We start from the raw sequence: 11,716 nt of genomic DNA on the forward strand, positions 1-11,716 counted from the left end.
AGTATATCTAATTTTTATATATACTAAATATTATAATATTTAATAGTATAGTATTTGTTATAGCAATTAATCAAAATATTAATCCAAGATATACTTGGACCAAATAGGGCTCCCCAAGCAAGCAAGATCAACATAGGCCCATTGTCAAGGTCCCAAATCTGATTTAGGTTTACTACCTTAAAGCTCAATGTAGATGAAATCAACACGTTCCTTCTCAAATCGGCTTAGATTAGATCTCCATTGCTAGTTAGGGATGGTAATAGGTACCTGTGAGGGAGCGACAGACCCCTTTTCTATCCCTCACTGCAGTTTTAAAAAAAATGATCACCGTCTATTCTTCATCTTCGTTGCAAGTCTCTATTTAATTATCCCTCACCTAAGGTAACACACACTACTAGAAATAGGATTTTTTCGACGGATTTTGAGACGAAATTGAAATAAATTTCGAATAAATTAGAGACAATTTTTTTTTCAAACAAAATTGGGACGAAATTTTTTTTGTCCCAAAAAGCCTTGTTTCTAATTTACATTTTGTCCGAAATTTCGTTCAAAATTTTTTTCAGACGATTTTGTGACAGATTTTGAATATGCATTTATCTGCTAGACAGATTAACCAACATAAAGACAACATATTTCAGACAAATTTCAAACATAAAAATATTTCTTTTTAGACAAATTTAAAAAAAAAAATATACATTATTTCAAAAAAATTTCTAACGAATTTAGTCAAATATAACAAATTTTTCTCGAACAAATTTTAGACGAATCAAATATTTCTTTTCAACTAAATTTTAGACAAATTTAATTTAAAAGAATTTACGTATTTGAAACAAATTTCATACAAAACAAAAAATTATTTTCGCACAAATTTTCTACAAATTTAATATAATATTTCAAATAATTTTCATACAAAATAATTTGCTATTTAATAGATAAATATTTTAGAAAATAAATTGCATTCGATCTGCTTTCTATATTAAGATCATCATAATCATTTTTTTTTCATATTACATCATCGAAATTATAAACACATAATAAATTCATGAAAAAGCCAATTACCATAAAAGAGTTAAAAAATATTTATTATTAAAATATTTGTTCATAAATGTAATCAAACTAAAATAAAAAAAAATAATCAAACTAAAACAAAAAAAAAACCTTTAAAAAGGTCAAATATCATGAATAAAATCAAATGTACTAACTAATTCCCCTAAAAAATTCTTTAATCTAAATCAACAAAAACATATACTCCAGACATCAATCACTCATGTTATCATCCTCGTCATCACTAGAGCATGTCCCAAGCTCATCATCCGCAAGAACAAACATGGTTGAAGAAAGTGGAAAATTCAACTTTTTATACAAAGCATGAAGTGTCTTTTCAGTAGAACCAGTTCTTTTCTGTTGAGCTTTTAGTTGACATCCTTGATCCTTTAACTTATGGTCAGCATCATTCAACTTAACATTTTCCTCTTCATTGATCATTTCTTGCTCCTTTGCTTTTTCTTTCCACATGTGAAGTTCTTGCTCAATATTTAGATTGTCTTTAGATGTCTTTAAGCAATTTCTGGAATCCAACTTTGAAGAGAGATCTAAACCAAAAGAACCTAAGCCAAAAACAGCTTTATTTTTTTCCTTTGTCACAACTTCGTTCCAAATAGTGTAATCATCTGGTATATCTAGGCCTTCCTTAGATGCCTCAACATCTTCCTCGTTATCCAAGGATAAAGCTACTTGAGAAAGTTCTATCTTTCGCTTTTTGAATTCGTCCTACAAAACCAACTCATTTTAATCACAACTAAATATGCCATGAACAAATACTAACATATAGTGAAAATTATTTTTGAAAACAACAAAAGAAGAACAAACTAGCATCACATACAATGACTTTCTCAGATCTTTCATCAATCCAACTTTTATCCTTTTTGGTGTGGCATTTAGCATGAACCTCCTCTAGAGAAGGTTTTACTCCCATAACTTTCTCCTATAATATAATAGTTTTAATCGATAGGAAAAAAAAAAGAATAAGAAAACATTGCACATAATAAGAACAAGACTAAAATTAAACTATTTTTTTCTTACTATTCTACGTGCATGTTCACCCATAGATATGGAACCACCAGTATGCATGGAACTTCCAGCATTTGATGCTCGATTCACAGTATTTGCTGCTCCAGTTCTTAAAATGCGGATCTGTAGCCTAATAATGTAATAGTTGATGCCAAACAAGTTCAAGAATATATTTTGGTACATAGTTAGGATCTTTTGAATAATTGAGTCTCTCCTGATTCATCAACCCTCTTAATCGAGCACTCCCTTTAATCTCAAAAATTTGACGAATCCTTACATTGTGTTGAGGTTCCCACATACAATATTTCTATAAAAGAAAACAAACATATACAACATATTTGAAAGAAAAACGGATGGTGAATTACTCTGTATTAATAGTTCAACTTCTAAATGGCTGCAAGATAAACTGGATTCGTTGTCAATTGATTTGAAACCTGAATTGAAGCACTCAACAAGTAAGTCTTGATGCGGTATATATATATGACTTTTATTTCATGGTTATTGCTAAGTGGTTCATTCGAAACATTCCAAAAGTTTTCCATTCTAATTTGCTTATAGATGATTTAAAGAAAGTTAGAGACTCTTCACTTGCTCCTTGGACTGATCTTTTAGATGACCCAAAGCACTGATCTTTTAGATGACCCAAAGCAGTGGACTGATTACCGTGACAGCAAACGTGATGGGCAGGTAGTTATTGCAGTCTCATACCTTTTGGTTTTTCCCCTGCTGACTAATTTAATTGGAAGAACTTATAATTATGCTTACTTTGCAGGTGAATCCTAGGTTCCCTGACTTCAAACGCAAGGATGGGAACGGTGCCCTATGGCTTAACAACGCTCCAAAGTGCGTTTTATCTAGACTCGAAGAACTGAAATTTGATGTTCCAGCTGTAAAATCAAAACAAGCAAAGGACTTTAAAGGTATATTACATATGAAGACCTTCATACACATTATACATAGAATTGTGATTCTTGTGATTTTTGGGTTCTCCAACTTGAGATTCCTCCTCATTTCCATTTTGTTTGTTTTATAAACGTATGTTTGATTGAACCTATGTTCTTGGTTTAGGTGATGAGCCCTGGAATGATTTGGTCAATAACCCTACTAAATGGTGGGATAACAGAATAGATAAGGTAAGTAGAGTCTACTTCCACAGGTTCTTTACCAGGCTTAACTAGATATTGTTGATCGAGTTTTTCTTTTTCTATTTTAATCATCAGAGGAATCCAAAAGCTCCTGACTTTAAGCACAAAGAAACTGGTGAAGTGCTCTGGCTTAATGATTCTCCTAGTTGGGTGTTATCAAAGTTGCCACCCGTGAAGCCAAAAGAAAGCTTAGAATTTGGTAGGAAGAAACTAGTTTCATGAGCTTAGAAACAGAAACAGAGGATGAAGATTCATTCAACCTAGTTGTATGTAATTAATTACTTTATGCTTTTTTAAAGTTCCTGTTATTCTGCTTCGCGTTGAATGGTAATTTTGATGAGGCAGATATATTTGCTGTTCTTATTATGTGCAAAAGCAATTTTCATCAGATTTTTTTTTAGACTTCTTTCTATCCACTACTCTATGCGAATCATGCCTCAATTTAACATAGAAATTTTGACTTAGAGTTCAGGATTTAAGGTAATTTCAATCATTTTTCATCAAGCATATAATATTGCCTTGCAGTTTGCACTAAAGAGAATACATTTTTGTTAAGTAAAAAATTAAACCGATAAAAAGCTATGGCCTGCTGTTTTCTAACATGTTTGATAAAATCATATTACGTGTTAATAAGTCAGATATAGATGTCTTAGGATTAATAACTTTTTTTTTATTATGACTGATGATTTATGAAGGAATCATGCTTTTATATTTTTATTCTCACTTTGAAGATGGAATTAGCCAACACAGATGAAAGTTGTGAATTCAGAATTTGAAGGTCTTATCATACAACACATTGGGAACGAAGGACCAATGGAAATGTCTGTTTACAGTGTGCAGTTTACATAATTCGTGAAAGTTAGGAGATCACAGAAGTGAACAAACATACTGATAACGAAGCCAATGACTATATTAAACACTGTTGTTTGATTAATTTTGTAAATATAACCAAAAACAATAAGAGAAACCAGAGAATGTCTCTTGTTTCTTGAGACTTGAAATGCATGTAACTTTACAAGAGTAATGCTGAAGAACCAAAAGCAACAGATCAAGATTCATGAGCAACATATTCAACAAGCTAAACTTTTTAAACATTATTGAAATTGATATTGAAAACAGGAAAAGCATGCATAAATAAAAAGAAAAAAACAACAATTCAAGCTGGCAGAGGATGCACAAAAATTAGCAAGCAAATTAACAATGAACAAAAATGAGTAACAAACAAATTAACAAGCCATTTAATCTTTATGGTAGCTACAACATATAAATCAAATGCAAAGCATCACATAGGCATTCAATCAAACATGTGGTGTGCAATTCAGAAATTCAGCATAATCAATCAATTTTCAGCAGCGTTCAATCCATAACCGCCATAATCCAACACTTGCAACTTAACAAAGATCTAATAAACTAATCCTAACCTATCTTAACCACTTAAATCCACTAACAACATGCAAATTCTAACTAACTAACTAATTAAAGAAAATAGACTGGAAAGCAGAGCAAAGAGAGAACCTGAGGTGATGACTAGGGTTCTTGAAGCAAAGGAAGGGGAGAAGAATGCAGTGGTACTATGTTATTGCCACTGCTGGAGGTGCGGTGACAATGACGCCAAAAAGGAGGAGCTGGGCTGAGCTCCTAGTTGCAAAGGGAGAAGACGAACGTCGCTGAATGAGGGTGGGAAAAGAGATTTTTTGTTCGAATCTAGAGGGTGGAGGTCGCCTCAGGTGCGGTGTTTGAGGCTGGCGGGGGTGCGGGTTCGGAGACCGGCGGAGGCTCCCACATGCAGGAGGCAGAGCGGTTGTTCGCGAGTGAGAGCTGTTACCTGGAGTCCGAGTAACGATGGTGGAGGTGGTCTCAGGTGCGAGAGTGGAGGCTGGAACGGTGGCTGTCTGAGAACAGAGGTTCGAAGGTCTGAGAGAGTGAGGGTTGTAGCGTTGAGCGCGAAGCACGAGCGGCGACCACACAGGAGGCAGAGCACGTAAAAGGAGGGAGAAGGAGAGCTTGTAACAATGTTTATAACAGTAAGTCCTACATCGATGGAGAAAAGATAGATAATAATGTTTATAAAACCACTTACACGAATAATGGCTAGCCGAGTTAGGTAACTCTAACTTGTAACCCAAGTGGGGGCTGTTTGGTGATGGAACATAGCTCTACCTCGCCAGGCTGGCTTCACAGAGCAGCAACAACTGCGGGCCTCCAACGGCGGATGGATTACAAGCCCAGCTCTTGAACCATCACTTTTTGGGCCTAGTTTGGTTCTGCTACTTCACAATTCTCTGAGTCCTGACTCCTAAACTCAGGGGCACTGCGCCAGGCTGGCTTCACAGAGCAGCAACAACTGCGGGCCTCCAACGGCGGATGGATTACAAGCCCAGCTCTTGAACCATCACTTTTTGGGCCTAGTTTGGTTCTGCTACTTCACAATTCTCTGAGTCCTGACTCCTAAACTCAGGGGCACTGCGCCAGGCTGGCTTCACAGAGCAGCAACAACTGCGGGCCTCCAACGGCGGATGGATTACAAGCCCAGCTCTTGAACCATCACTTTTTGGGCCTAGTTTGGTTCTGCTACTTCACAATTCTCTGAGTCCTGACTCCTAAACTCAGGGGCACTGCGCCAGGCTGGCTTCACAGAGCAGCAACAACTGCGGGCCTCCAACGGCGGATGGATTACAAGCCCAGCTCTTGAACCATCACTTTTTGGGCCTAGTTTGGTTCTGCTACTTCACAATTCTCTGAGTCCTGACTCCTAAACTCAGGGGCACTGCGCCAGGCTGGCTTCACAGAGCAGCAACAACTGCGGGCCTCCAACGGCGGATGGATTACAAGCCCAGCTCTTGAACCATCACTTTTTGGGCCTAGTTTGGTTCTGCTACTTCACAATTCTCTGAGTCCTGACTCCTAAACTCAGGGGCACTGCGCCAGGCTGGCTTCACAGAGCAGCAACAACTGCGGGCCTCCAACGGCGGATGGATTACAAGCCCAGCTCTTGAACCATCACTTTTTGGGCCTAGTTTGGTTCTGCTACTTCACAATTCTCTGAGTCCTGACTCCTAAACTCAGGGGCACTGCGCCAGGCTGGCTTCACAGAGCAGCAACAACTGCGGGCCTCCAACGGCGGATGGATTACAAGCCCAGCTCTTGAACCATCACTTTTTGGGCCTAGTTTGGTTCTGCTACTTCACAATTCTCTGAGTCCTGACTCCTAAACTCAGGGGCACTGCGCCAGGCTGGCTTCACAGAGCAGCAACAACTGCGGGCCTCCAACGGCGGATGGATTACAAGCCCAGCTCTTGAACCATCACTTTTTGGGCCTAGTTTGGTTCTGCTACTTCACAATTCTCTGAGTCCTGACTCCTAAACTCAGGGGCACTGCGCCAGGCTGGCTTCACAGAGCAGCAACAACTGCGGGCCTCCAACGGCGGATGGATTACAAGCCCAGCTCTTGAACCATCACTTTTTGGGCCTAGTTTGGTTCTGCTACTTCACAATTCTCTGAGTCCTGACTCCTAAACTCAGGGGCACTGCGCCAGGCTGGCTTCACAGAGCAGCAACAACTGCGGGCCTCCAACGGCGGATGGATTACAAGCCCAGCTCTTGAACCATCACTTTTTGGGCCTAGTTTGGTTCTGCTACTTCACAATTCATATACTCCTTTCACATAATAACAAGAAAAAAAATTTTTGTCCTAAAGAATAAGTGTCCAAAAATTATTTGGTTTGTGTTTAATTTTTTCACATAGTAACAACTCACATGCATGAGGTAATGCCATGGTAATCCTAGTCTGCACCATCATAAACAATACAACATACATGTTAACATTAATAATATAACGATTCATCATAAATTAATTTTAAAAGGAAAAGAGTGAAACATAGTACTAACCAGAAGGTATCCAATGAAAAATGTGAGAAGGGCGAGAGTGGCAGTGAAATTTTCGTACAATTGGGAGGTCCAAGCAGACACTGCAATGACAGAGATGGAGGCAATGCTAACCCCAGAGAGGAAGCAAATTGAGCTAGTTATATCTAAGTCTACAATTGGCTCCATTTCAAGTCTCTTAAACAGTGACCAGGTGTCTTGGGATGCAGCTACAAAACCTTTACTATAGGCAGCTATCTGTTAACATAACATCAATTCAAATAAACCATGTCTTAGTCATATTAAATAAATATATGATTTCTATGGCCATACATGTTAAAGTAACAATTTCAATTCTAATAGCCCCAAATTGCTTACCAACATTATTTAACACTATCAATATTTTGATGAAGCAAATAGTTTAGTAGTTTTATGTACCTGAACACAGTGGTGGAACTTGAAACAAAATTTAGGTACACGAATAATGGCTAGCCGAGTTAGGTAACTCTAACTTGTAACCCAAGTGGGGGCTGTTTGGTGATGGAACATAGCTCTACCTCGCCAGGCTGGCTTCACAGAGCAGCAACAACTGCGGGGCCTCCAACGGCGGATGGATTACAAGCCCAGCTCTTGAACCATCACTTTTTGGGCCTAGTTTGGTTCTGCTACTTCACAATTCTCTGAGTCCTGACTCCTAAACTCAGGGGCACTGCGCCAGGCTGGCTTCACAGAGCAGCAACAACTGCGGGCCTCCAACGGCGGATGGATTACAAGCCCAGCTCTTGAACCATCACTTTTTGGGCCTAGTTTGGTTCTGCTACTTCACAATTCATATACTCCTTTCACATAATAACAAGAAAAAAAATTTTTGTCCTAAAGAATAAGTGTCCAAAAATTATTTGGTTTGTGTTTAATTTTTTCACATAGTAACAACTCACATGCATGAGGTAATGCCATGGTAATCCTAGTCTGCACCATCATAAACAATACAACATACATGTTAACATTAATAATATAACGATTCATCATAAATTAATTTTAAAAGGAAAAGAGTGAAACATAGTACTAACCAGAAGGTATCCAATGAAAAATGTGAGAAGGGCGAGAGTGGCAGTGAAATTTTCGTACAATTGGGAGGTCCAAGCAGACACTGCAATGACAGAGATGGAGGCAATGCTAACCCCAGAGAGGAAGCAAATTGAGCTAGTTATATCTAAGTCTACAATTGGCTCCATTTCAAGTCTCTTAAACAGTGACCAGGTGTCTTGGGATGCAGCTACAAAACCTTTACTATAGGCAGCTATCTGTTAACATAACATCAATTCAAATAAACCATGTCTTAGTCATATTAAATAAATATATGATTTCTATGGCCATACATGTTAAAGTAACAATTTCAATTCTAATAGCCCCAAATTGCTTACCAACATTATTTAACACTATCAATATTTTGATGAAGCAAATAGTTTAGTAGTTTTATGTACCTGAACACAGTGGTGGAACTTGAAACAAAATTTTGGGGGGCTAGATAGAAAATAATTGTCAAGATGTTTTTGATATGGACCCCATTTAAAATAAGCTCGTCTAATCTCATATCTCTGGTTTTGGTGATATTGCCAAATTTAAAGCCATTTCTCAAGATCTCGTTCCAAAAAGTTAAGGTTAAAGTTGTAACAGCCCAGACCACCTGCTAGCATGATATTATCCGCTTTGGCACACAAGGCCTCACGGTTTTGCCTTTGACGATAGGGATGCTAGCCGAAGCCTCCCACACTCACTCGTCAAAATCCATCATGTTAGGGAGAGGTATCCACACCCTTATAAGGCATGCTTCGTTCCCCTCCCCAACCGATTTGGCCTTACAATCCACCCCCTAAGGGAGCCCAGCGCCCTCGCTGGCACATCGATCCGGACTCCGGCTCTGATACCATCTGTACTAAGCTCCACCACTGCCTGAACATAGGCCCAACCATTCCCATATCTGAAGATAGATTCCATGACTCTGAAGCAACACCTAGCACAACAAAATAAGAACTCATCTTCCCCCTCAACCAAATTCAGAAACCTTGCAACAACCCTTGTCGCCTCGATCGCGGGCATGACCAGAGATCCCAAACAAGCACTCCCAAGGTTCCTTGTCAATGCCCTCAAGAATCCAAACTGAGTGCTAGATTGCATTCTCCTAAGATAATACAAAGCAACAACTCTACTAACACTAATGTTCACAACATTCCTCATAATCTCTGAAGTCCAAGACAAGCTCAAAACCAAAGCAATGATCACCAATGAAGGCAAATAGAAATTCAATGCACCAATCACTGCTAAACTTCATAGTGACATCCAAAACAATGCAGCACCAAGTATGTAAAAAGTTGGCTGGTTCAGATCATGGAACTTGGAAACAGGTTGAAGTGAAAGTGTTAGAATTTTGGTGCAAAATTTGATTCTGTTCTGAACCCAACATGCATATAAACCATTCCCTATTGAAAATGCAATGAGAGAAACTCCAACATCATCTGTTGGAGGCTTTTAGAAGCAGAGAAGGCGAATTCCAGCAGAGAGTGACATGAAAAAAGAACACCATAGTGTGAAATGTGTCATGAAATTTGTCCATTTTCTTATTGCAGTTTGCCATGTTAGTGCTAGAACAATGCTTAGAACTGAAGCTGCTTCTACTTGAGGTAGAAAATACTTCACTACCCTTGTTTGTTTTCTCCTTTTAGAATCTGATGAGGGTTGGATTAGTCCTTCAACTCCCTTGAATATAAGAAAAGCAACCAATGCTATGGCTATTAACATGTGAAGAAGGAACAGAAACAGGGTAATCTTGTTGGTGTATCTTCTTGAATTCAGTATCACCGGTTGCTGTTATAATTAGTAATAAAAATAACATTGAAACATTTTTGTTACAAACACGTAAAACAACAACAGCAGCAACAACAAAGTTTTATCCTACCAGATGAAATCGACTACATAGATTAACAGATGCTATTGAATTGTATCATTTATCATGTCTACGGTAAAATTTTCTATACATGTAGGTCTTTTTTGACCGCTGGTATATAGATTTTTTGGGTGTTCCTCTACTTTTTTTACATCTATCTAATATTTTATTCAATGAAGTAGTTGAATTTAAGCAGTAATTTGTCTGCAATATTCAAGAAAAGAGAACATACTTGTGGGATTGATGGAGTAGAAGGAGGCTGAGAAGGTGGTGGTTGTTGAGATTGATGATGATGATGATCAGGAGAAAGAGAAGCAACTCGATCTGGTGGCATTGTTGATCACAATCCTTAAAGGGTTTGTGGGATTCAACCTCTGAAACTTGGAGGCTTGAAATTCTTTATCACCATTATTATTATGATCACTCATCACTTTCTCTTCAAACTTCATTTGTCCATTCTCCAAGTCAAATGTTCCTTGTTCCTCTTCCTCCTTTGCATTTTGTTCTCTCACTTGTTCAGAAGCTCCCTCAACTGCTCTCATCTCCATCAACCATGCAAAATTTTGAAATTTCTTTTTATAAATGTTGCAACAGTTTGTAAGAAAATCATTGACTTACCATGTTCTTTTTATAATATGTAAGAGAAATTAAAGTAGTTATATAAAAATTTTAGATATATGATATTATTCTATTTTGTCATATAAGAATGAATAAAATGTTTGTTAGGTGATATAGTCTTCTTTCTTTATATAATCCATGAATACTGCAGGAGCGTTTGTCAACCCAAAAGACAATACAGTGTACTCGTAATGACCATAACGAGTCCTGAAAGCGGTCTTAGGGATATCCTCTCCCCTCACCCTTATCTGGTGATAACCGGATCGCAAATCGATCTTGGAGAAAACCCCAGCTCCTTGTAACTAATCCATGAGATCATTAATCCTCGGCAATGGGTACTTATTCTTTATGGTGACCTTGTTCAGCTGCCTGTAATCCACACAGAGCCGCATACTTTCATCTTTCTTCTTTACCGGTAACACTGGAGCACCCAACGGAGAAACACTTGGTCTAATAAAGTTCTTACCCAATAATTCCTCTAACTGAGACTTTAGCTCGGCCATCTCTAACGGTGACATTCTATAAGGAGCACTTGAGATTGGTCCCACCCCAGGCACCAATTCAATAGCAAACTCGACCTCTCGGTTAGGTGGAAATTCTTCAATATCATCGGGAAACACTTCCAGAAACTCACACACTACTGGAATCTGATCCAACCTTTGGTCATCACCCGAAACACCCGCGGTTAACAACAGGATACCCTGACATTCGATTCCAGAACAGTTCACCATCATCGAATTCAAGTAATAATTATTTACCACGACCGGCCCTTCTGTATCTTCTGGCATAAAGTACACCGACTTTGTAGAACAATCAAGCAGAACATGGTTCTCAGATAACCAGTCCAATCCCAAGATAAGATCAAGACCGATCATCGGTAAGCAGATTAAATTATGGACAAAATCACGCTGCTTGAACCTAAACGAAACTTTCGGGCATCCTAGCCTAGTTACCATGGCTTCATGGGTAGCATTATATACTTTTAGGTCATAACCTAAGGTTACGATCTTCAATCCTAACTCATGGGCTTTCTCAAATGCAATGAATGAATGCGATGCTCCCGAATCAAATAAAG

General features: G+C 38.3%; 3 protein-coding genes across 5 annotated transcripts in view; 1 reads left to right on the forward strand and 2 right to left on the reverse strand.

Moving 5' to 3' along the window:
• Window positions 1–10,723, reverse strand: part of LOC107629676 (protein PNS1-like) — a 37,313-nt gene extending 26,590 nt beyond the window's left edge. The window contains exon 1 of the mRNA XM_021118180.1: window positions 10,256–10,723. Within this exon, the coding sequence (XP_020973839.1) occupies window positions 10,256–10,357 (102 nt within the window). The 5' untranslated portion in view covers window positions 10,358–10,723. The remainder of the gene's footprint in view (window positions 1–10,255) is intronic.
• LOC107629677 lies at window positions 1,189–5,495 on the reverse strand. 2 transcript variants are annotated; one of them, XM_016332518.2, is made up of 4 exons: window positions 4,731–5,495; window positions 2,083–2,377; window positions 1,883–1,984; window positions 1,189–1,770 (listed from the first exon to the last, which is right to left on the reverse strand). In XM_016332518.2, exons 2-4 carry the CDS (start codon window positions 2,251–2,253, stop codon window positions 1,258–1,260), a joined length of 786 nt encoding a protein of 261 aa, XP_016188004.1. In that variant the 5' UTR covers window positions 2,254–2,377; window positions 4,731–5,495; the 3' UTR covers window positions 1,189–1,257. The 2 variants fall into 2 exon arrangements, with proteins under 2 accessions (XP_016188004.1, XP_020973841.1); XM_021118182.1 differs by having other exon boundaries at window positions 2,083–2,504.
• LOC107629678 (protein OSB2, chloroplastic-like) lies at window positions 2,668–4,099 on the forward strand. Of its 2 annotated transcripts, XM_021118184.1 has the most exons (5): window positions 2,668–2,757; window positions 2,843–2,990; window positions 3,139–3,203; window positions 3,291–3,481; window positions 3,985–4,099. In XM_021118184.1, the coding sequence occupies exons 1-4, from the start codon at window positions 2,683–2,685 to the stop codon at window positions 3,435–3,437; spliced, it is 435 nt and encodes a 144-aa protein (XP_020973843.1). In that variant the 5' UTR covers window positions 2,668–2,682; the 3' UTR covers window positions 3,438–3,481; window positions 3,985–4,099. The 2 variants fall into 2 exon arrangements, with proteins under 2 accessions (XP_020973843.1, XP_020973842.1); XM_021118183.1 differs by lacking the exon at window positions 3,985–4,099 and having other exon boundaries at window positions 3,291–3,602.

The sequence above is a fragment of the Arachis ipaensis genome, chromosome B03, assembly GCF_000816755.2.
Source record: "Arachis ipaensis cultivar K30076 chromosome B03, Araip1.1, whole genome shotgun sequence".
Taxonomy (NCBI): domain Eukaryota; kingdom Viridiplantae; phylum Streptophyta; class Magnoliopsida; order Fabales; family Fabaceae; genus Arachis; species Arachis ipaensis.